The sequence below is a fragment of the Anomaloglossus baeobatrachus genome, chromosome 4, assembly GCF_048569485.1.
Source record: "Anomaloglossus baeobatrachus isolate aAnoBae1 chromosome 4, aAnoBae1.hap1, whole genome shotgun sequence".
NCBI lineage: Eukaryota > Metazoa > Chordata > Amphibia > Anura > Aromobatidae > Anomaloglossus > Anomaloglossus baeobatrachus.
Window position 1 is genome coordinate 663,222,653 of NC_134356.1, and position 24,066 is coordinate 663,246,718.

At 49.2% G+C, this 24,066-nt stretch overlaps 2 protein-coding genes across 5 annotated transcripts in view; one reads left to right on the top strand and one right to left on the bottom strand.

The window, feature by feature from the left end:
- Nucleotides 1-1,193: 1,193 nt before the first annotated feature.
- The window catches only part of DNASE2 (deoxyribonuclease 2, lysosomal), an 88,669-nt gene continuing 65,796 nt past the window's right edge, over nucleotides 1,194-24,066 (top strand). The window contains exons 1-2 of one of the 3 annotated variants that reach the window (XM_075343132.1): nucleotides 1,194-1,246; nucleotides 20,686-20,748. The gene's annotated coding sequence lies outside the window, so the exon portion shown is untranslated. Of the gene's footprint in view, nucleotides 1,247-1,320; nucleotides 1,377-20,155; nucleotides 20,414-20,685; nucleotides 20,749-24,066 lie in introns of those variants that run through there. The other 2 variants (XM_075343134.1, XM_075343133.1) reach the window with 2 other exon arrangements.
- The window catches only part of LOC142302057 (tetraspanin-1-like), a 40,325-nt gene continuing 36,233 nt past the window's right edge, over nucleotides 19,975-24,066 (bottom strand). For both annotated transcript variants that reach the window (XM_075343136.1, XM_075343137.1), the window contains exon 8: nucleotides 19,975-20,331. In XM_075343136.1, coding sequence (XP_075199251.1) covers nucleotides 20,284-20,331 — 48 coding nt within the window. In that variant the 3' untranslated portion in view covers nucleotides 19,975-20,283. The remainder of the gene's footprint in view (nucleotides 20,332-24,066) is intronic.

Below are 24,066 nucleotides of genomic sequence, written 5' to 3' on the forward strand. Positions count from 1 at the left end.
GGTCCCAAACCGGAAACACCTGACCAGGAGTTACAAGCTGCTGGAAAGCAAACTGGGTTTCACCGGCAGCCAAGTACAGAGTGAATAATGCGGCAGACTAACATCCAAAAACTGTTCTCCTCAGCTCCGGTCGGTGGGTGTATACTACTGGGGAGGAGTCAATGTTTTGATTTGCATTGTGTCAGCATCCTAGAGCCAGCAGCATACACCCATGGTTTCCTGTGTCCCCCCAATGAAGCGATAGAGAAAATTCCCAATTCCACTAATCGGTGCAGGTCCCAACGGTCGGACTCCCATTGATTAGTAACCTCTTAGGCTACTTTCACACATCAGTTTTTTGCCATCAGGTTCAATCCGGAAAAAAACGGGTAAAACGGATCCGGTACCGCATCCGTTTTTTCCCCATAGACTTGCATTGTTACCGGATTGTACCGGATGGCTTTGCGTTGCATCCGTTTTTTTCCGGATGCGGCAAAATTAGTTAAAGCGGCGGCCGGAGGCAACGTAGCTTGCAACGTTTTTTTGTCCGGAAAAAAAAAACGCATCGCGCCGGATCCGGCGCGATACGGCGTGTTTTACAATAGAAGCCTATGGACGCCGGATCCGGCGTAATGCGGTAAAAAACGGATGCGGCCGCCGGATCCGTTTTTCTAAACTGAGCATGCTCCAATGTAATTAACAAAACGGATCCAGCCAAAAAACGGACGAAAAGGATGCAAAAACGGATGCAAACCGTATCCACCGGATCCGTTTTTTAACGGATCCGGCATAACGGATCCGTTAAAAAACGGATCCGGTGGATACGGTTTGCACTTTTTTTTCAGGATCCGTTGGATCAGGAAAAAAAAGGACTGTGCCTGAATACAGAAAACTGATGTGTGAAAGTAGCCTTATCCTGCAGATTGGTCATAACTTGATTACACCACACCATCCCTTTAATTGTTTATTTAGCAAATTTCACAGTCACACCTGGACACTTGCTCAAAAGAGGGCCCAAAAGCCTTTCTACTACACCAGAAGATCCCAGTATTTTTCACTGGGGTCTGTGGTGAAGCTCCCTGTGTTCCTGCTTTGAGGTTTGGACAATTCTTGTGCTGCAGCCTCTGGTTCTCCTCCTGTAGACGGAGTGTTGAGTGTGTGCGAGCAGGAGGCCGTCTCACGCCCATCATACATGACATAGTTCTCCTGTGACTGTTCCAGGAAGTCCGACCAGCCCTTTTGTTCGGCTTCTCTGAGGCGCAGGAAGGTAAATAGGCTGCAGACATATGACTGTGTGTTCTTGTACATAAGTGTAAACCCACTTAACTAACACAATGCTAACACGTTCGCTGCCAGTTCTGCCTGACAGACCGAGGGCACAAATGTGGAAAAAAAATGTAAGTAGAGCTCCGAAACCATCGTGCACGATTTTCCCCTTGTGTCCTGTCTCTACTCTGTGTAAAGATGTATGGTCACTCCATGTGGAAATAATGCGCGTGACAAACCCTTCTATGAGCTGCCACTAGTCAGTCCAGTCATAGGATTATTTGCTCCATTGATTCTTCAGGAAAAACACCGAAAGCGTCTTCCTGAAGCGTCTTACTCTGGGTAAACTCCACTGGTACAAGAGCATCTATAAGTACATCGTGTGCACATAATCCCTTTAAGGGAGCATTGCCATGGGTAGGTTTTGCAATTGCATTATGATTAGTAAGGGGTCTCACACCTGAGCATGTAGGGGGCCAAAGCCAGTATTAAGGGGGTAGGTAGATGCTGAGCCATAATACACCTCATTTTTTAAATGGAGTACGGCATCAGGTTTTTACTTTGTAATCTTGAGAGCAGCATGATGTAGGGGCTGAGACCCTGATTCCAGTGATGTGTCACATGCTGGTCTGCGTGCTGTCATCAAAACACAATCTCATATTTCTCTGCTGTAGATATAGCAGAGCTTAGAATTCTGAGCTGTGTATAACTCCGCCCACACCACTGATTGGTTCCTTTCCTTGTGCATTGTGGAGTGGGCGGGGTTACACGGAGCAGCAGGACTAGAAGTCATGAGTCCCTGTACTGATAACCTCCTGCTGATAAAACACTGATTGTACTTAATCTAAAACAGCCTAGTGACCCATCACTGGAATCAGGGTCTCAGCACACACATGATATTATTCTCAGATTACATAACAAAAACCTAATGACAGATTCCCTTTGATAGACCCTAAATATACTTTTCAGGTTTACCAGAAAAATTAATTTCTTCCATAGTCTACAGACATAGTCCAAGTATCCTAGTGAAACCCTATGTTTCTTCTTCAATGAGTAGTTCCATAGTTCCACTAAAGTAGTTGTCACTATTGATCAGAAAAAAATCTTTTAAATAATAAGAATTTTATATATATATATATATATATATATATATATATATATATATATATATTTTCTCATATATATACAGTACAGACCAAAAGTTTGGACACACCTTCTCATTCAAAGAGTTTTCTTTATTTTCATGACTCTGAAAATTGTAGATTCACATTGAAGACATCAACACTATGAATTAACACATGTGGAATGAAATACTTAACAAAACAGTGTGAAACAACTGAAATTATGTCTTATATTCTTGGTTCTTCAAAGTCACCACCTTTTGCTTTGATTAATGCTTCGCACACTCTTGGCATTCTCTTGATGAGCTTCAAGAGGTAGTCACCGGAAATGGTTTTCACTTCACAGGTGCGCCCTGTCAGGTTTAATAAGTGGGATTTCTTGCCTTATAAATGGGGTTGGGACCATCAGTTGTGTTGTGCAGAAGTCTGGTGGATACACAGCTGATAGTCCTACTGAATAGACTGTTAGAATTTGTATTATGGCAAGAAAAAAGCAGCTAAGTAAAGAAAAATGTGTGGCCATCATTACTTTAAGAAATGAAGGTCAGTCAGTCCGAAAAATTGGGAAAACGTTAAAAGTGTCCCAAAGTGCAATGGCAAAAACCATCAAACGCTACAAAGAAACTGGCTCACATGAGGATCGCCCCAGGAAAGGAAGACCAAGAGTCACCTCTGCTGTGGAGGATAAGTTTATCCGAGTCACCAGCCTCAGAAATCGCAGGTTAACAGCAGCTCAGATTAGAGACCAGGTCAATGCCACACAGAGTTCTAGCAGCAGACACATCTCTAGAACAACTGTTAAGAGGAGACTTTGTGCAGCAGCCTTCATGGTAAAATAGCTGCTAGGAAACCACTGCTAAGGACAGGCAACAAGCAGAAGAGACTTGTTTGGGCTAAAGAACACAAGGAATGGATATTAGACCAGTGGAAATCTGTGCTTTGGTCTGATGAGTCCAAATTTGAGATCTTTGGATCCAAACACCATGTTTTTGTAGAAAAGGTGAACGGATGGACTCTACATGCATGGCTCCCACCGTGAAGCATGGAGGAGGAGGTGTGATGGTGTGGGGGTGCTTTGCTGGTGACACTGTTGGGGATTTATTCAAAATTGAAACCAGCATGGCTACCACAGCATCTTGCAGCGGCGTGCTATTCCATCTGGTTTGCGTTTAGTTGGACCATCATTTATTTTTCAACAGGATAATGACCCCAAACACACCTCCAGGCTGTGTAAGGGCTATTTGACTAAGAAGGAGATCACTGGCCTCCACTGGCATCACAGATGACCTCCACAGTCACCAGACCTGAACCCAATCAAGATTGGACCGCATAATGAAGGCAAAAGGGCCAACAAGTGCTAAGCATCTCTGGGAACTCCTTCAAGACTGTTGGAAACCATTTGAAGCTCATCAAGAGAATGCCAAGAGTGTGCAAAGCAGTAATCAAAGCAAAAGGCGGCTACTTTGAAGAACCTAGAATATAAGACATATTTTCAGTTGTTTCACACTTTTTTGTTAAGTATTTCATTCCACGTGTGGTAATTCATAGTTTTGATGCCTTCAATTTGAATCTACAATTTTCAGAGTCATGAAAATAAAAAAACTCTTTGAATGGGAAGGTGTGTCCAAACTTTCAAACTTTTGGTCTATACTGTGTGAGTGTATATATATATATATATATATATATATATATATATATATATATATATATACATACCGCTCTGACAAAAATTAAGAGATCACTTGCAAATTTTCAGTTTTTCTGATTTTTCTCTTTATATTTCTGAGTAAAGAAGGGAATTTTGTTACTTACCGTAAATTCCTTTTCTTCTAGCTCCTATTGGGAGACCCAGACGATTGGGTGTATAGCACTGCCTCCGGAGGCCACACAAAGCAATTACACTAAAAAGTGTAAGGCCCCTCCCCTTCTGGCTATACACCCCCAGTGGGATCACTGGCTCACCAGTTTTAGTGCAAAAGCAAGAAGGAGGAAAGCCAATAACTGGTTTAAACAAATTCACTCCGAGTAACATCGGAGAACTGAAAACCGTTCAACATGAACAACATGTGTACCCGCAAACAAACCAAAAATCCCGAAGGACAACAGGGCGGGTGCTGGATCTCCCAATAGGAGCTAGAAGAAAAGGAATTTACGGTAAGTAACAAAATTCCCTTCTTCTTCGGCGCTCCATTGGGAGACCCAGACGATTGGGACGTCCAAAAGCTGTCCCTGGGTGGGTAAAGAATACCTCATGTTAGAGCTGCAAGACAGCCCTCCCCTATAGGGAGGCAACTGCCGCCTGCAGGACTCTTCTACCTAGGCTGGCGTCCGCCGAAGCATAGGTATGCACCTGATAATGTTTGGTGAAAGTGTGCAGACTCGACCAGGTAGCTGCCTGGCACACTTGTTGAGCCGTAGCCTGGTGTCGCAATGCCCAGGACGCACCCACGGCTCTGGTAGAATGGGCCTTCAGCCCTGATGGAACCGTAAGCCCAGCAGAACGGTAGGCTTCAAGAATTGGTTCTTTGATCCATCGAGCCAGGGTGGCCTTAGAAGCCTGCGACCCTTTGCGCTTACCCGCGACAAGGACGAAGAGTGCATCTGAACGGCGCAAGGGCGCCGTGCGGGAAATGTAGATTCTGAGTGCTCTCACCAGATCTAACAAATGTAAATTCTTCTCATACTGATGAACTGCATGAGGACAAAACGAAGGCAAAGAGATATCCTGATTAAGATGAAAAGAGGATACCACCTTCGGGAGAAACTCCTGAATGGGGCGCAGCACTACCTTGTCCTGGTGGAAGACCAGGAAGGGAGCCTTGGATGACAGCGCTGCCAGCTCAGACACTCTCCGAAGAGATGTGATCGCTACCAGAAAAGCCACTTTCTGTGATAGTCTAGAAAGCGAAACCTCCCTGAGAGGCTCGAAGGGCGGCTTCTGGAGGGCAACTAGTACCCTGTTCAGATCCCATGGATCTAACGGCCGCTTGTACGGGGGTACGATATGGCAAACCCCCTGTAGGAACGTGCGCACCTTAGGAAGGCGTGCCAAACGCCTCTGAAAAAAGACGGATAGCGCCGAGACCTGACCTTTAAGGGAGCCGAGCGACAAACCTTTTTCTAACCCAGATTGCAGGAAAGAAAGAAAGGTAGGCAATGCAAATGGCCAGGGAGACACTCCCTGAGCAGAGCACCAGGATAAGAATATCCTCCACGTTCTGTGGTAGATCTTAGCGGACGTGGGCTTCCTAGCCTGTCTCATGGTGGCAACGACCCCTTGGGATAATCCTGAAGACGCTAGGATCCAGGACTCAATGGCCACACAGTCAGGTTCAGGGCCGCAGAATTCCGATGGAAAAACGGCCCTTGGGACAGTAAGTCTGGTCGGTCTGGTAGTGCCCACGGTTGGTCGACCGTGAGCTGCCACAGATCCGGATACCACGCCCTCCTCGGCCAGTCTGGGGCGACGAGTATGACGCGGCTGCAATCGGATCTGATCTTGCGTAGCACTCTGGGCAAGAGTGCCAGAGGTGGAAACACATAAGGGAGCCGGAACTGCGACCAATCTTGCACTAGGGCGTCTGCCGCCAGCGCTCTTTGATCGCGAGACCGTGCCATGAAGGTTGGGACCTTGTTGTTGTGCCGGGACGCCATTAGGTCGACGTCCGGCCTTCCCCATCGGCGACAGATTTCCTGAAACACGTCTGGGTGAAGGGACCATTCCCCTGCGTCCATGCCCTGGCGACTGAGGAAGTCTGCTTCCCAGTTTTCTACGCCGGGGATGTGAACTGCGGATATGGTGGAGGCCGTGGCTTCCACCCACATCAGAATCCGCCGGACTTCCTGGAAGGCTTGCCGACTGCGTGTCCCCCCTTGGTGGTTGATGTATGCCACCGCTGTGGAGTTGTCCGACTGAATTCGGATCTGCCTCCCTTCCAGCCACTGCTGGAAGGCTAGTAGGGCAAGATACACTGCTCTGATTTCCAGAACATTGATCTGAAGGGTGGACTCCTGCTGAGTCCACGTACCCTGAGCCCTGTGGTGGAGAAAAACTGCTCCCCACCCTGACAGACTCGCGTCTGTCGTGACCACCGCCCAAGACGGTGGTAGGAAGGATCTTCCCTGTGATAATGAGGTGGGAAGAAGCCACCACTGCAGAGAGTCCTTGGCCGTCTGGGAAAGGGAGACTTTCCTGTCCAGGGATGTTGACTTCCCGTCCCATTGGCGGAGAATGTCCCATTGAAGTGGGCGCAGATGAAACTGCGCAAACGGAACCGCCTCCATTGCCGCCACCATCTTCCCGAGGAAGTGCATGAGGCGTCTTAAGGAGTGCGACTGACTTTGAAGGAGAGCCTGCACCCCAGTCTGTAGAGACCGCTGCTTGTCCAGCGGAAGCTTCACTATCGCTGAGAGAGTATGAAACTCCATGCCAAGATACGTTAGTGATTGGGTCGGTGACAGATTTGACTTTGAGAAGTTGATGATCCACCCGAACGTCTGGAGAGTCTCCAGTGCAACAGTCAAGCTGAGTTGGCATGCCTCTTGAGAGGGTGCCTTGACCAGTAGATCGTCCAAGTAAGGGATCACAGAGTGTCCCTGAGAGTGCAAGACTGCTACCACTGCCGCCATGATCTTGGTGAACACCCGTGGGGCTGTCGCCAGACCAAATGGCAGAGCTACGAACTGAAGATGGTCGTCTCCTATCACGAAGCGTAGAAAGCGTCGGTGCTCTGTAGCAATCGGCACGTGGAGATAAGCATCCTTGATGTCTATTGATGCTAGGAAATCTCCTTGAGACATTGAGGCAATGACTGAGCGGAGGGATTCCATCCGGAACCGCCTGGCGTTCACATGCTTGTTGAGCAGTTTTAGGTCCAGAACAGGACGGAATGAGCCGTCCTTTTTTGGCACCACAAAGAGATTGGAGTAAAAACCTTGACCTCGTTCCTGAAGAGGAACAGGGACCACCACTCCTTCTGCTCTTAGAGAATTCACCGCCTGCAGAAGGGCATCTGCTCGGTCGGGATGTGGGGAAGTTCTGAAGAACCGAGGCGGAGGACGAGAACTGAACTCTATCCTGTACCCGTGAGACAAAATGTCTGTTACCCACCGGTCTTTGACCTGTGGCAGCCAAATGTCGCAAAAGCGGGAGAGCCTGCCACCGACCGAGGATGCGGAGGGAGGCGGCCGAAAGTCATGAGGCAGCCGCCTTGGAAGCGGTACCTCCGGTTGCTTTCTTGGGGCGTGAGTGAGCCCGCCAGGAATCAGAGCTCCTTTGCTCTTTCTGAGTCCCTTTGGACGAGGAGAATTGGGGCTTGCCCGAGCCTCGAAAGGACCGAAACTTTGACTGCAACTTCCTCTGTGGAGGTTTGCTTGATCTGGGCTGGGGTAAGGAGGAGTCCTTACCTTTGGACTGTTTAATGATTTCCGCCAATTGCTCACCAAACAGTCTGTCTCCAGATAATGGCAAGCTGGTTAAACATTTTTTAGAAGCAGAATCTGCTTTCCATTCTTTTAACCACAAGGCTCTGCGCAAAACTACAGAGTTGGCGGATGCCATTGAGGTACGGCTCGTAGAGTCCAGTACCGCATTGATAGCGTAGGTCGCAAACGCAGACATTTGTGTAGTTAGGGACGCCACTTGCGGCACTGCTGGACGTATGAGAGAGTCCACCTGTGCCAGACCAGCTGAAATAGCTTGGAGCGCCCACACGGCCGCGAATGCTGGAGCAAACGACGCGCCGATAGCTTCATAGACAGATTTCAACCAAAGGTCCATCTGTCTGTCATTGGCATCTTTAAGAGAAGCCCCATCCTCCACTGCAACTATGGATCTAGCTGCAAGCCTGGATATTGGAGGGTCCACTTTTGGACACTGGGTCCAGCGTTTGACCACGTCAGAGGGAAAAGGATAACGAGTATCCTTAAGGCGTTTAGAAAAACGCTTGTCCGGATAAGTATTGTGTTTCTGGATGGATTCTCTGAAGTCAGAGTGGTCCAGAAAAGTACTCAATTTACGCTTGGGATACAGGAAATGGAATTTCTCCTGCTGTGCAGCTGCCTCCTCTGCAGAAGGGGCTGGGGGAGAAATATCCAACAGCCTATTGATGGCCGCTATAAGGTCATTTACCATGGCGTCACCATCTGGCGTATCCAAATTGAGTGCGGCGTCAGGACAAGACTCCTGATCACCCACCTCTGAGTCATCATATAGAGACCCTTCTCGCTGAGACCCTGATCCGCGTGATGACGTGGAGGGTCTCTCCCAGCGAGCTCGCTTAGGCGGACTGGGACTGTCATCGGAGTCAGAGCCCTCAGCCTGTGATGCCTGGGACCCCCTTGAATTACGGATTAGATCCAACTGAGGGGGACCGGGGAACATAGACACCGCAGTGTCCATGGTCTGAGCAACTGGCCTGGACTGCAAGGTTTCCAGGATTTTTGCCATAGTCACAGACATTTTATCAGCAAAAACTGCAAATTCTGACCCCGTCACCGGGGCAGGGTTCGCAGGCGACTCTGCCTGGGCTACCACCACCATAGGCTCTGGCTGACGAAGTGCCACTGGGACTGAACATTGCACACAATGAGAGTCGTTGGAGCCTGCTGGTAGATTAGCCCCACATGCTGTACAAGCAGTGTAAGCAGCCCTTGCCTTGGCACCCTTGCGTTTTGTGGATGACATGTTGTTGTCTCCCCAGAGTAATATAGGGTATACAGCCAAGAAGCGACCAAACAGTGCAGTATATATATATATAAATATATCTGGTACAGCGAAAAACAGTACACAAATATAACACTGTGGCACTAGTGGGGCCGCACGTATGTGCTGCTTACCGCCCGCTTAGCGCGGGTGTGTGGTCGCCAGAAATCCCTAGCCTGGGTCCCCCAGAGCCTGCGTCCGTTCTCCAGCCAGACTGCATGTGTATAATGGCTGCCGGCGTCCTGGGGAGCTGCAAGCCTGGGGGCGGGCCTAGGGCGTGCACAGAGAAAAAGCGCGAAGCCTGTGTCCTACTGTGCTCAGTGAGAGAGCTGGAGCATGTAAATCGTGCTCCAGCCCTCGGCGCTGCCGATTGAACAACGTCTCTCCCCTACCCTGATTGACAGGGTGGGGGGCGTTAACGAAGCGGAGCTAGGCCGCAGAACAAACCGGGAACTAAAGTTAGAAGCGCCGCCGCCGTAAAAGCGCGGTCGGCGCGTCCCCGGCGCACTACAAGTCGCAGCTGCGCCGCCGCTCCAGGGGCGGTCGGCGCGGCGATCCACACACATAAAGTCCCCCAGTAATCTGCGGGGACTATAAGCCCAGCGCACAGCGCTACAGTCCCCGGCGCACTAGCACACCCCGCAAGTCTGGGATGTGCGTGGCCTGTCATACGGGGACACAGAGTACCTGAAAGTTGCAGGGCCTTGTCCCTGAACGGCACTCCCGCTCCACATCCAGCAGGTTCTATGGGTCTGTGGATGGAGCCCGGCCTCAGGGCTTGGTGGCCGGTAAGATCCCACTTCCTCAGAGCCCCTCAGGGGGATGGGGAAGGAAAACAGCATGTGGGCTCCAGCCTCCGTACCAGCAATAGGTACCTCAACCTTACAAACCACAAGTGGGGTAAGAAGGGAGCATGCTGGGGGCCCCATATGGGCCCTCTTTTCTTCCATCCGATATAGTCAGCAGCTACTGCTGACTAAACAGTGGAGCTATGCGTGGATGTCTGACCTCCTTCGCACAAAGCAGAAAACTGGTGAGCCAGTGATCCCACTGGGGGTGTATAGCCAGAAGGGGAGGGGCCTTACACTTTTTAGTGTAATTGCTTTGTGTGGCCTCCGGAGGCAGTGCTATACACCCAATCGTCTGGGTCTCCCAATGGAGCGCCGAAGAAATGTAAATTGTTCTTTTATTCTATAAACGTCTGACAATGTCTCCGAATTTCCAAGCAATAAATTTTGTATTTATTTTGGTCAAAATAACAAGACAATGCACAGAATGCACAGAATGCACAGCGCTTTCACACCTCAAATAATGCAAAGAAAACAAGTTCATAGTCATTTAGAAACAACAATACTAATAATGTTTTACCTCAGGAAGATTCAGAAATCCAAATTCTGAGGAATAACCATGATTGTTAATCCCAGCTTTCATGCATCTTGGCCACTTTCCTCCAGTCTTCACACTGCTTTTGGGTGACCTTATGCCTCTCCTGGTGCAAAAATGTAAGCAGTTCTTTGTTTGATGGCTTGTGACTATCCATCTTCCTCCTGATTACATTCCAGAGGTTTTCAATGGGGTTCAGGTCTGGAGAATGGGCTGGCCATGACAGGGTTTTGATGTGGTGGCCCTTCATCCACACATTGATTGACCTAGCTGTGTGGCATGGCGCATTGTCCTGCTGGAAAAAAACAGTCCTCAGAGTTGGGGAACATTGCCTGAGCAGAAGGAAGCAACTGTTTTTCCAGGATGACCTTGTATGCGGCTTGACATATACATCCTTCACAAAGATTAACCTGCCCAGTTCCAGCCTTGCTGAAGCATCCCCAGATTATCACCGATCCTCCACCAAATTTCACAGTGGGTACAAAACACAGTGGCTTGTACGCCTCTCCAGGTCTCTCTCTAACCATTAGATGACCAGGTGTTGGGCAAAGCTGAAAATTAGGTAAAGAATACTCAACAAACATCTTTGCGAAGGACGCATGAATCAAGCCGCATACAAGGTTATCCCGGAAATACAGTTGCTTCCTTCTGCTCATGTTCCCCAACTCTGAGAACTGTTTTTTCCAGCATCACAATGCGCCATGCCACACAGCTAGGTGAGTCAATGTGTGGATGAAAGACCACCCCATCAAAATCCTGACATGGCCACCACAATCTCCAGACCTGTACCCCATTGAAAACCTCTAGAATGTAATCAAGAGGAAGATGGATAGTCACAAGCCATCAAACAAAGAACTGCTTACATTTTTGCACCAGGAGTGGCATAAGGTCACCCAAAAGCAGTGTGAAGACTGGTGGAAAGCGACCAAGACGCATGAAAGCTGGGATTAACAATCATGGTTAGGCTATGTGCGCACGTTGCGTTTTTAACCGCGTTTCTGCAGCGTTTTTAGCGGCAGCGTTTTTGCGCTAAAACGCATGCGTTTTTGTTTTCCAGCAAAGTCTATGGGAAAAGATGAAATCCTGTCTGCACTTTGCTTTTTTTTTCTGCAGCGTTTAATTTGCATATTTGTGGTCAAAAACCATGCAGAAAAGAAGCAGCATGTCAGTTGTTTTTGCCATTTCTGCAGCGTTTCCTTAACATTGAAGTCAATGAGAAATGGCAAAACGCAACCAAAATCAACATTCCTGCGTTTTTCATGCTTTTTACCTGCTTTTCCACTGCGTTTTTGGCTTCAAAAACGCATGCTTTTCTGGCATAAAATTAAAGGGTTATAATGTTCCTTTACACACACACAAAAACCGAAAATTTAAATGATAAAAAATATTAAACTTTACCTATTTTTCTGTTAAAATGTGCATAACCGCTATTATTTCATTAAAATTGATAATGTTCCATATATTTTTATTAAAAGTTAATTTTATCCTTTTTTTTCATTATTTTTGACTATTCCAACTTTATTTCTTAATGTCTTGATCTACAAAACGCATCTGCAGAAACGCAGGTGAAAACGCAGGTAAAAAGCACTGAAAACGCACTAAAAACGCGGTAAATACGCATGCGTTTTTAGTGCTAAAAAATGGCCAAAAGCCATTTGGTCAAAAACCAAGGGAAGGAAAACGTGCAGAATAAACTGCAGGTACTCCGACGCAACGTGCGGACATAGCCTTATTCCACAAAATATTGACTTCTGAATCTTCCTGAGGTAAATCATTATTAGTATTGTTGTGTGTAAATGATTATGAACTTGTTTTCTTTGCATTATTTGAGGTGTGAAAGCGCTGTGCATTCTGTGCATATTCTTCTAATTTTAACCTTTACTCATTTTCAGAAAATAAATACAAAATTTATTGGTTGGAAATTCGGAGACGTTGTCAGTAGATTATAGAATAAAAGAACAATTTACATTTCACTCAGAAATATACATACTATACCTATAAAGAGAAAAATCAGAAAAACTGACAACTTATATATGCATAATTTGTGTGTGTGTGTGTGTGAGAGAGTGTGTGTGTGTGTGTGTGTGTGAGAGAGTGTGTGTGTGTGTGCGTGTGGTATACTGACTTCTTCACATGCTTTTATCTAATACTATATATATATGGTATAATATATAGGGTATACACTATATATATACACGCTATATATATATATATATATATATATATATATATATATATATATATATATAATGTGTGCGTGTGTGTGTAATGAAGGGAATTTTGTTTACTTACCGTAAATTCCTTTTCTTCTAGCTCTAATTGGGAGACCCAGACAATTGGGTGTATAGCTACTGCCTCCGGAGGCCACACAAAGTATTACACTTAAAAGTGTAAGGCCCCTCCCCTACTGCCTATACACCCCCCGTGGGATCACGGGTTCCTCAGTTTTAGTGCAAAAGCAAGAAGGAGGAAAGCCAATAAACTGGTTTAAGAAAATTCAATCCGAAGGAATATCGGAGAACTGAAACCATTCAACCTGAACAACATGTGTATACAAAAAAACAGGGGCGGGCGCTGGGTCTCCCAATTAGAGCTAGAAGAAAAGGAATTTACGGTAAGTAAACAAAATTCCCTTCTTCTTTGTCGCTCTATTGGGAGACCCAGACAATTGGGATGTCCAAAAGCAATCCCTGGGTGGGTAAAATAATACCTCATGATAGGGCCGTAAAAACGACCCTTTCCTACAGGTGGGCAATCGCCGCCTGAAGGACTTGTCTACCTAGGCTGGCGTCCGCCGAAGCATAGGTATGCACCTGATAATGCTTGGTAAAAGTGTGCAGACTCGACCAGGTAGCCGCCTGGCACACCTGCTGAGCCGTAGCCTGGTGCCGTAAAGCCCAGGACGCACCCACGGCTCTGGAAGAATGGGCTCTCAGCCCTGAGGGAACCGGAAGCCCCGCAGAACGGTAGGCTTCAAGAATTGGTTCCTTGATCCACCGAGCCAGGGTGGATTTGGAAGCTTGCGACCCTTTACGCTGGCCAGCGACAAGGACAAAGAGTGCATCCGAGCGGCGCAGAGGTGCCGTGCGGGAAATGTAGATTCTGAGTGCTCTCACCAGATCCAACATATGCAAATCCTTTTCACATTGATGAACTGGACGAGGACACAAAGAAGGTAAGGAGATATCCTGATTGAGATGAAAGGGGGATACCACCTTAGGGAGAAACTCCGGAATCGGGCGCAGCACCACCTTATCCTGGTGAAATACCAGGAAGGGAGATTTGCATGACAGCGCTGCTAGCTCGGACACTCTCCGAAGAGACGTGACCGCTACTAGAAAAGCCACTTTCTGAGAAAGGCGAGACAGGGAAACATCCCTCATAGGCTCGAAAGGCGGCTTCTGAAGAGCAATTAGAACCCTGTTCAGATCCCAGGGCTCCAACGGCCGCTTGTAAGGAGGGACGATATGACAAACCCCTTGCAGGAACGTGCGTACCTGAGGAAGTCGTGCTAGGCGCTTCTGAAAAAATACAGATAGCGTGGAGACTTGTCCCTTAAGGGAGCCGAGCGACAGACCTTTTTCCAACCCGGATTGCAGGAAGGAAAGAAAAGTAGGCAAAGCAAATGGCCAGGGAGAAACTTCCTGAGCAGAGCACCAAGCTAAGAATATCTTCCACGTCCTGTGGTAGATCTTGGCAGAGGTTAGTTTCCTAGCCTGTCTCATGGTGGCAATGACCTCTTGAGATAATCCTGAAGACGCTAGGATCCAGGACTCAATGGCCACACAGTCAGGCTCAGGGCCGCAGAATTCTGATGGAAAAACGGCCCTTGAGACAGCAAGTCTGGCCGGTCTGGTAGTGCCCACGGTTGTCCTACCGTGAGATGCCACAGATCCGGGTACCACGACCTCCTTGGCCAGTCTGGAGCGACGAGGATGGCGCGGCGGCAGTCGGACCTGATCTTGCGTAGCACTCTGGGCAACAGCGCCAGAGGTGGGAACACATAAGGCAGCCGGAACTGCGACCAATCTTGAACTAAGGCGTCCGCCGCCAGAGCTCTGAGATCGTGAGACCGTGCCATGAAGGCCGGGACCTTGTTGTTGTGCCGGGACGCCATTAGGTCGACGTCCGGCCTCCCCCAGCGGCGACAAATTTCCTGAAACACGTCCGGGTGAAGAGACCATTCCCCTGCGTCCATACCCTGGCGACTGAGGAAATCTGCTTCCCAGTTTTCTACGCCCGGGATGTGAACTGCGGATATGGTGGATGCCGTGTCTTCCACCCACGTCAGAATCCGCCGGACTTCCTGAAAGGCTTGCCGACTGCGTGTCCCTCCTTGGTGGTTGATGTATGCCACCGCTGTGGAGTTGTCCGACTGAATTCGGATCTGCTTGCCTTCCAGCCACTGGTGGAAGGCTTGTAGGGCAAGATACACTGCTCTGATTTCCAGAACATTGATCTGAAGGGTGGACTCTTGCTGAGTCAACGTACCTTGAGCCCTGTGGTGGAGAAAAACTGCTCCCCACCCTGATAGACTCGCGTCCGTTGTGACCACCGCCCAGGATGGGGGTATGAAAGACTTTCCTATTGACAATGAGGTGGGAAGAAGCCACCACTGAAGAGTATCCTTGGCCGCCTGAGAAAGGGAGACGTTCCTGTCTAGGGACGTCGACTTCCCGTCCCATTGGCGGAGAATGTCCCATTGTAGTGGACGCAGATGAAACTGCGCGAAAGGGACTGCCTCCATTGCTGCTACCATCTTCCCTAAGAAGTGCATGAGGCGTCTCAAGGGGTGCGACTGGCCCTGAAGTAGAGATTGCACCCCTGTCTGTAGTGAACGCTGTTTGTCCAGCGGAAGCATCACTATCGCTGAGAGAGTATGAAACTCCATGCCAAGGTATGTTATTGATTGGGTTGGGGTCAGATTTGACTTTGCAAAGTTGATGATCCACCCGAAACTCTGGAGAGTCTCCAGCGCAACGTTCAGGCTGTGTTGGCATGCCTCTTGAGAGGGTGCCTTGACAAGTAGATCGTCCAAGTAAGGGATCACAGAGTGACCCTGAGAGTGCAGGACTGCTACTACTGCTGCCATGACCTTGGTGAAGACCCTTGGGGCTGTCGCCAGACCGAAAGGCAGGGCTACGAACTGAAGGTGTTCGTCTCCTATAACGAAGCGTAGAAAACGCTGGTGCTCTGGAGCAATCGGCACGTGGAGATAATCATCTTTGATGTCTATTGATGCTAGGAAATCTCCTTGAGACATTGAGGCGATGACGGAGCGGAGGGATTCCATCCGGAACCGCCTGGTTTTCACATGCTTGTTGAGCAGTTTTAGGTCCAGAACAGGACGGAAAGACCCGTCCTTTTTTGGCACCACAAACAAATTGGAGTAAAAACCGTGACCTTGCTCCTGAAGAGGAACAGGGATCACCACTCCTTCTGCCTTTAAAGAGCACACCGCCTGCAGAAGAGCATCGGCTCGGTCGGGAGGCGGAGAAGTTCTGAAGAATCGAGTTGGAGGACAAGAACTGAACTCTATCCTGTACCCGTGAGACAGAATGTCTCTCACCCAACGGTCCTTGACATGTGGCAGCCAAATGTCGCCAAAGCGGGAGAGCCTGCCACCGACCGAGGATGCGGAGAGAGGAGACCGAAAGTCATGAGGAAGCCGCCTTGGTAGCGGTTCCTCCGGCTGCTTTCTTTGGGCGTGACTGAGCCCGCCAAGAATCTGAGCTCCTCTGATCCTTTTGAGTCCTTTTGGACGAGGAGAATTGGGACCTGCCCGAGCCTCGAAAGGACCGGAACCTCGACTGTCCCCTTCTCTGTTGGGGTTTGTTTGGTCTGGGCTGAGGTAAGGATGAATCCTTACCCTTGGACTGTTTAATGATTTCATCCAATCTCTCACCAAACAGTCTGTCACCAGAAAATGGCAAACTGGTTAAGCACTTCTTGGAAGCAGAATCTGCCTTCCATTCCCTTAACCACAAGGCTCTGCGTAAAACCACGGAGTTGGCGGACGCCACTGCCGTACGGCTCGTAGAGTCTAGGACAGCATTAATAGCGTAAGACGCAAATGCAGACATTTGAGAGGTTAAGGACGCTACTTGCGGACCAGATGTACGTGTGACAGTGTCAACCTGCGCAAGACCAGCTGAAATAGCTTGGAGTGCCCATACGGCTGCGAATGCTGGAGCAAACGACGCGCCGATAGCTTCATAGATGGATTTCAACCAGAGTTCCATCTGTCTGTCAGTGGCATCTTTAAGTGAAGCCCCATCTTCCACTGCCACTATGGATCTAGCCGCAAGCCTGGAGATTGGGGGATCCACCTTTGGACACTGGGTCCAGCTCTTGACCACTTCAGGGGGAAAGGGATAACGTGTATCCTTAAGACGTTTGGAGAAACGCTTATCCGGATAAGCGTGGTGTTTCTGGACTGACTCTCTAAAGTCAGAGTGGTCCAGAAAAGTACTCAATTTACGCTTGGGATACCTGAAATGGAATTTCTCCTGCTGTGAAGCTGTCTCCTCCACAGGAGGAGCAGGGGGAGAAATCTCCAACATTTTATTGATGGACGCTATGAGATCATTCACTATTGCGTCCCCATCAGGTGTATCCAGATTGAGAGCGGTCTCAGGATCAGAATCCTGATCAGCTACCTCTGCCTCATCATATAGAGAGTCCTCTTGCTGGGACCCTGACCAGTGTGATGAAGTCGAGGGTCGCTCGTAGCGAGCTCGCTTAGGCTGTCTGGGACTGTCGTCCGTGTCAGAGCCATCACCCCGGGATGCATGGGACCCCCCCGGAGCACGGATTTGTTCCAAATGAGGGGGGCCAGGGAGCATTGAATCAACAGTGCCCATGGTCTGAGGTACCGGTCTGGACTGCAAAGTCTCAAGGATTTTAGTCATAGTCACAGACAATCTATCAGCAAAAACTGCAAACTCCGTCCCTGTCACCTGGACAGTGTTCACAGGTGGTTCTCCTTGGGCCACCTCTAGCAGAGGCCCCGGCTGAGCAAGTGCCACAGGGGCCGAACATTGCACACAATGGGGGTCAGTGGCACCAGCCGGTAGAACAGCCGCACATGCGGTACAGGTAGCATAGAAAGCCTGTGTCTTGGCCCCCTTGCTTTTTGCGGACGACATGTTGTCTAGCAATCTAGGAGGGTATATAGCCAAGAATAGCGACCGTACAGTGCAATGTATAGAATACAAGCATATACAAATGAACACTTCGGCACAAGTGGTGTCAGCACCCGAAGTGCCGCTTACCGCCCGCTCCAAGCGGGTGTGTGGTCGCCAGAATCCCGTTTCTGGGTCTCCCAGAGCTTGTCTCCCCTCTGCACTGAGACTGCAAACAGGAATGGCTGCCAGCGTCCTGTGAAGAGGGGCGGGCCGTGGGCGTGCCCCAGACAAAGTGCGGGAAACTGGCGTCCCACTGTGCATAGTGAGGGGGGTTGGAGTATGCTAAGCAGACTCCAGCCCTCGGCGCTGAAGCTCAGCACAGCGTCCCGCCCTTCCCCTGACTGGCAGGCCTGGGGGCGGGAACGAAACGGAACTAGGCCGCAAAAGCCGGGGACTCGATTTATAAGCGCGGCCGCCGTATAAGCGCGGCCAGCGCGGAAGTCCCCGGCGCACCACAAGTCCCAGCCGCGCCGCAGCGCTGCTGTAAAAACCGCCATCAGCGGCCAGCGCGGTAGTTCCTAACACATAAACTCACTCAGCAAGCTGCAGTGAGTATAGCACAAGCGCGCCGCGCTGCTGCCCCCGGCGCACTAACACACCCAGCAATGCTGGTGTGTGTGTGCGCGATTTGTACGGGGACACAGAGTACCTTAATGTAGCAGGGCCCTGTCCCTGACGATACTCAGCTCCATGTCCAGCAGATCCCCAGGGCTGTGGACGGAGCACGGTCTCCTGTGCCTGGAGACCGATAGGATCCCACTTCACCCAGAGCCCTAAGGGGATGGGGAAGGAAAGCAGCATGTGGGCTCCAGCCTCCGTACCCGCAATGGGTACCTCAACCTTAACAAACACCTCCGACAAAAGTGGGGTGAGAAGGGAGCATGCTGGGGGCCCTAGTATGGGCCCTCTTTTCTTCCATCCGATAAAGTCAGCAGCTGCTGCTGACTAAACAGTGGAGCTATGCGTGGATGTTAGCCTCCTTCGCACAAAGCTTGAAAACTGAGGAACCCGTGATCCCACGGGGGGTGTATAGGCAGTAGGGGAGGGGCCTTACACTTTTAAGTGTAATACTTTGTGTGGCCTCCGGAGGCAGTAGCTATACACCCAATTGTCTGGGTCTCCCAATAGAGCGACAAAGAAATATATATATATATATATATATATATATAATTAATACAAAGGACCGGCACTCCAAATCTTCTGAAATATTTTTGTAGTTTATTCCATCATAATATACGCCTGTATATTATGATGGAATAAACTACAAAAATATTTCAGAAGATTTGGAGTGCCGGTCCTTTGTATTAATTATACTGTGGATGCCTTCCTTGGACACGTGCACCTTGAAGGATTGTGTGCCGCCTGGAACTTCTGTTTATATATATATATATATATATATATATATATATATACACACATGGTATTAGATGAAAGCATGTGAAGGAGTCAGTATACCACACGCACACACACACACACAAATTATATATATAAGTTGTCAGTTTTTCTGATTTTTCTCTTTATAGGTATAGTTCGTATATTTTTGAGTGAAATGTAAATTGTTCCTTTACTCTATAAACTACTGACAACGTCTCAATGTACCTATGGTAATGCAGTAGGATATTGTGAGGATTCGGCTCTCCTTGTTTTTTTAAGACTAGTAGCACCCTCTAGTGTTCACATAATGGAAATACAAGTGGCTGCAATAGCCCTGTGTAATAATAGTATGTGGTTTCGTTTCATTTCTCGTTTTCGGGCACGTTAGAGGAAGCATTCCCCGACGTATGTCTCTGTTCTATGCCGCCACATTACGTACCGTCTTGTATATGATTCACTGCTCGGTGTAAACCTTTGTACTGTGATGCTCTGCGTAATATTTCATAGTAGCTTATGCTTTTTCTATGGAGTGTAAGGAACACTATTTTGGCAAGTGCTGAGTGAATAGAGGCCTATCGGTTTTGGGGTACGCGCCCTGTACTTACCTCTGGCATGCCTGAGAAATGTGAATAGGGGCTAATTGCAAGAACATGTAAGGGAATAGTTTGCTGATGCCCGTAGCAACCAATTATTTTGTAAGCTTGATTGGTTACGACTATTTTCTTTTTTTGCATCAGCTTTGTGGGCATTGTTCCTGCGATCAGGCGTTGGTAGCCGTCATTCAGCACCGCCGGCCATTGTGCCCTGTACAATGTGAGAAAAGGCTGGAGGGAGACTCATTAGCAGAAACGAAACAGGAGAGAAAAGCTCAGTGTGAGGACATAATGCATTCAGCGCCATATTACACTCAGCGCATACATGAATTAGAAATCCCCGGCCGAGCTCTGAGCATTAGCGGCTTTTGAATGATTTTTTATTTTTTTTTCTACTGCATTTAATTGCCATTCTCCCGGCCCGGCGTCCTCCAGAGACGCCAATATACAAGAACTATTTTCCATTCTAACAATGCAAATACAATATTTGATAAAAGGTAATGATAATAAAACGTAACAAAGAGAACAGACGAAACGTGGCTTATTAAAGGAAGAAAGGATCCTGCGGGCGAGAGCGTTGTGCGGCATTGTGGCAGCATTGGGGGCTACTCACTGGGGACTGTCCTCTGAAGTGTGTGGTGTAGAGGTGCTGTCTCTCCGCAGGCAGGCACCGGGCGTTATCCCAGTCTGACGAATAGCATCAGCGCAACCAGGATGGAAGACAGCTGCAAATATACAGAAATATCAGTGACAGTACAGTACAGGAGCCTCCGCCCGAGCGCACACCCCATCATCTCTCACTAAGGGGTACATCAGATACTTCATAGACCTGCTGGTCTTTGTAGTTCCCACAGCTGATCCTGTGCCATATAGCCATGTGAGCATTTCAGCCAATCACTGAGGTTATGCAACGTCAACTCTAGCCACATGATGGCTGCAACGAACCAGTGATTAGCTGCAGCGGTCACATGGCTCAGCTGTAAGAAAATACAGGAACAGCAGATGGAAATGTCAAAAAATCGGAGCAGAGGGGATTGGTGAGGTGAGATCCACAGATTTACATGCAGTTTCTTCCTTAGGTAGGATGCTGTCGGACCTTCAGCACCGGTGACAGATCTGAAGCACCGGGTCTTCAGGACGAGGTAGGATTTGTGTTACTTTCTTATGTGTAATGTTTCTTTTACAATCAGTATATATTTATATCGCCCCTTTCTAAAAATGAAAACCAGACTGGGGATATAATAGACAAACCTCTTTGTATATACTACAGTCACAGCAGCTTGCACCTGTTCACACTTGCTTCATTCTGTCAGGCGCTATTAGGTTTTATTTTTTAGGTGGGGGAGGATGTAGTAGAGGCAGCTAAGTATCAGGCGAGGATTAAATTCAGTTTTTATGTGTAAATTTAACATCTCATATATGTATCTATCTATCATGAGCAAGAGGTACAGTATATAGTGGCACATGCCGGGTATATACTTTATGGTAATCTCGCTGGGACTGGCTGATACACATAGCCCGGCTCCTACTGGAACTGCGAAGATCTGAGCAAACTCATATCCCATTCTCTGCTCCTCAATCTCCCGCCTTTTTCTTCCCAAGGGGTGCGGTATGGTCCTGATAACTGACAATTTGGGCCGGGGGCAAGGTCCCACCACTGGTCTAAACGCTGCGCTCTCCAGTGCTGCTAACAGTGGCAGCTTTCCCTCTGCAGCATCAGAGGAGCGCACTGACACTTAGGGACACTTTGCACACTACGACATCGCAAGCCCATGCTTGCGATGCCGAGCGCGATAGTCCCCGCCCCCGTCACAGCTGCGATATCATGGTGATAGCTGCCGTAGCGAACATTATCGCTACGGCAGCTTCACATGCACTCACCTGCCCTGCGACGTCGCTCTGGCAGGCGAACCGCCTCCTTATTAAAGTCATAGCGACGTCACATGGCAGGCAGCCAATAGAAGTGAAGGGGCGGAGATGAGCGGGACGTAAACATCCCGCCCACCTCCGTTCTTCCGCATAGCCGGCGTGAGCCGCAGGACGCCGGTAGGAGATGATCCTCGCTCCTGCGGCTTCACACACAGCGATGTGTGCTGCTTCAGAAACGAGGAACAACATCGTAACATCGGTATTTCCGAAATTATGTAAATGACTGATGCTACACCGATCATACGATTTGGACATTTTTGCGCTCCTTAATCGTATCAAAAGAAGGGAATTTTGTTTACTTACCGTAAATTCCTTTTCTTCTAGCTCCAATTGGGAGACCCAGACAATTGGGTGTATAGCTTCTGCCTCCGGAGGCCACACAAAGTATTACACTTAAAAGTGTAACCCCTCCCCTCTGCTATACACCCCCCCGTGCATCACGGGCTCCTCAGTTTTGGTGCAAAAGCAGGAAGGAGGAAACTTATAAATTGGTCTAAGGTAAATTCAATCCGAAGGATGTTCGGAGAACTGAAACCATGAACCAAAGGAACAATTCAACATGAACAACATGTGTACACAAAAAAACAACAGCCCGAAGGGAACAGGGGCGGGTGCTGGGTCTCCCAATTGGAGCTAGAAGAAAAGGAATTTACGGTAAGTAAACAAAATTCCCTTCTTCTTTGTCGCTCCATTGGGAGACCCAGACAATTGGGACGTCCAAAAGCAGTCCCTGGGTGGGTAAAAGAATACCTCGGTAAAAGAGCCGTAAAACGGCCCCTTCCTACAGGTGGGCAACCGCCGCCTGAAGGACTCGCCTACCTAGGCTGGCATCTGCCGAAGCATAGGTATGCACTTGATAGTGTTTCGTGAAAGTGTGCAGGCTCGACCAGGTAGCCGCCTGACACACCTGCTGAGCCGTAGCCTGGTGCCGCAAAGCCCAGGACGCACCCACGGCTCTGGTAGAATGAGCCTTCAGCCCTGAAGGAACCGGAAGCCCAGAAGAACGGTAGGCTTCCAGAATTGGTTCCTTGATCCACCGAGCCAAGGTTGACTTAGAAGCCTGCGACCCTTTACGCTGGCCAGCGACAAGGACAAAGAGCGCATCCGAGCGGCGCAGGGGCGCCGTACGAGAAATGTAGAGTCTGAGTGCTCTCACCAGATCCAACAAGTGCAAATCCTTTTCACATTGGTGAACTGGATGAGGACAAAAAGAAGGTAAGGAGATATCCTGATTGAGATGAAAAGGGGATACTACCTTCGGGAGAAATTCCGGAACCGGACGCAGAACCACCTTGTCCTGGTGAAACACCAGGAAGGGAGCTTTGCATGACAGCGCTGCTAGCTCAGACACTCTTCGAAGTGATGTGACTGCTACTAGGAAGACCACCTTCTGTGAAAGGCGTGAAAGAGAAATATCCCTCATTGGCTCGAAGGGTGGTTTCTGAAGAGCCGTTAGCACCCTGTTCAGATCCCAGGGTTCAAGCGGACGCTTGTAAGGAGGGACTATGTGGCTAACCCCCTGCAGGAACGTGCGTACCTGCGGAAGCCTGGCTAGACGCTTTTGAAAAAACACAGAGAGCGCCGAGACTTGTCCCTTAAGGGAGCCGAGAGACAAACCCTTTTCCATTCCGCATTGAAGGAAGGACAGAAAAGTGGGCAAGGCAAATGGCCAGGGAGTAAAACCCTGATCAGAGCACCAGGATAAGAAGATCCTCCACGTCCTGTGGTAGATCTTGGCGGACGTTGGTTTCCTGGTCTGTCTCATAGTGGCAATGACCTCTTGAGATAACCCTGAAGACGCTAGGATCCAGGACTCAATGGCCACACAGTCAGGTTGAGGGCCGCAGAATTCAGATGGAAAAATGGCCCTTGAGACAGCAAGTCTGGTCGATCTGGTAGTGCCCACGGTTGGCCCACCGTGAGATGCCACAGATCCGGGTACCACGACCTTCTCGGCCAGTCTGGAGCGACGAGGATGGCGCGGCGGCAGTCGGACCTGATCTTGCGTAACACTCTGGGCAGCATTGCCAGAGGAGGAAACACATAAGGTAGTCGAAACTGCGACCAATCCTGAACTAATGCGCCCGCCGCCAGAGCTCTGTGATCTTGAGACCGTGCCATGAATGCCGGGACTTTGTTGTTGTGCCGAGACGCCATGAGATCGACGTCCGGCGTTCCCCAGCGGCAACAGATCTCTTGAAACACGTCCGGGTGAAGAGACCACTCCCCTGCGTCCATGCCCTGGCGACTGAGAAAGTCTGCTTCCCAGTTTTCTACGCCTGGGATGTGAACTGCGGAGATGGTGGAGGCTGTGGCTTCCACCCACAGCAGAATCCGCCGAACTTCCTGGAAGGCTTGCCGACTGCGTGTGCCGCCTTGGTGGTTGATGTATGCCACCGCCGTGGCGTTGTCCGACTGAATTCGGATCTGCCTGCCTTCCAGCCACGGCTGGAACGCCTTTAGGGCTAGATACACTGCCCTTATCTCCAGAACATTGATCTGAAGGGAGGACTCTGGCTGAGTCCAGGTAC